At 58.1% G+C, this 1,088-nt stretch overlaps 1 protein-coding gene across 1 annotated transcript in view; it reads right to left on the reverse strand.

The window, feature by feature from the left end:
• Positions 1-6: 6 nt before the first annotated feature.
• The window catches only part of LOC114057766 (maestro heat-like repeat-containing protein family member 6), a gene marked incomplete at its 3' end in the record, with an annotated part of 3,049 nt that continues 1,967 nt past the window's right edge, over positions 7-1,088 (reverse strand). Inside the window, exons 3-6 of the mRNA XM_027884429.1 lie at positions 885-1,061; positions 599-754; positions 370-471; positions 7-153 (exon numbers count right to left, since the gene is read on the reverse strand). Coding sequence (XP_027740230.1) covers positions 7-153; positions 370-471; positions 599-754; positions 885-1,061 — 582 coding nt within the window. The remainder of the gene's footprint in view (positions 154-369; positions 472-598; positions 755-884; positions 1,062-1,088) is intronic.

The raw sequence follows: 1,088 nt of genomic DNA on the forward strand, positions 1-1,088 counted from the left end.
CGGGGCTGGAGCCGAGCTGCAGCGGGGCGGGCAGGGACCTTGTGGCTCACCTATGAACTTGATGGCCGCCTCTCGCACAGGCTCGTCTGGGCTCTCCAGGTACGGTAGGGCCTGGCGTAGGTAGTTGGCCACTCGGTTCCTGTCCTTTTCCAGCTAGAGAGAATGGCAGGGCAAAGAGGGAATGGTTGCTTCGAGCTCTGCCCCTTGGCCGGGCGCTGCCTGTGCCCAGCACTGGCCGCACACCCCAGGGAAGGCAGCAGCAGCTGGGGCGCAGGCTGCTGTCCCACAGGGACTGCAGCAGTGGGCAGGGGCACAGTGCCAGCCCCACACTTGAAGCATGGGGGACTGGGGCTTCGAGTCCATCCTTACCATGCACTCGCCAAATTTCAATGGCTGCTCTGTCTTCAGCAGCTGCTCGAGATCCTTCCTCTTCAGAAATTTGGCTACACAAAGCAGCGCTTCCCGAGAGGTCTGCAGAGCAACAGAGTCCAGGAGATGGCACCACAGCCCACCATGGGACCTGTGTCCTTGGACCAAGGCCAGGAGGAGGTAGTCCAGCCTCCTGCCACGGGAACACCAGAGCCTAGAAAGTCCTCACCTGTGCCACTTGCTGGTTCTCATCATGCCAGTAGAGGAAGAGTGGTAGCAGGTTCTGGACCATATGCATCTTCAAGGCCTTCTTTCCCTCATCCACTACCGACTTCATCACCTCTTGGAACAGGTGAATGGAGAGGATCTGCACATGGCTGTTGTCCTGATGGAAAGGAAGAGGAAGAGGCCTCAGCACTGGCTTCTCCAGGCCTATCTGGCATTGGCTTGCAAATCCACAAGGAGCAGTTTCCTGGCAGCACCCAGCACCCCTAAATGGGAGCACAAAACCTTACACTGTCAAAGAGTGGCCGCAGAGCCTCAGCCAGCTTCAGGGCGGTGGGGCTGGAGGTTAGGATGTCTTTGTTTTGCAGCATATTCAGGAATATTGGCAAGGCCAGCTCAACCAGCTCGACATCTGCATCCCACAGGAGCTTCACGAGACTTTCCGAGAGGCTGCACATTCTCTTGGCCTGTGAGGAACACAAGGCTGTGCTGTG

This window comes from Empidonax traillii, unplaced genomic scaffold, assembly GCF_003031625.1.
Source record: "Empidonax traillii isolate 1590-97213 ecotype Southwest subspecies unplaced genomic scaffold, ASM303162v1 scaffold145:size929809, whole genome shotgun sequence".
Lineage (NCBI taxonomy): Eukaryota > Metazoa > Chordata > Aves > Passeriformes > Tyrannidae > Empidonax > Empidonax traillii.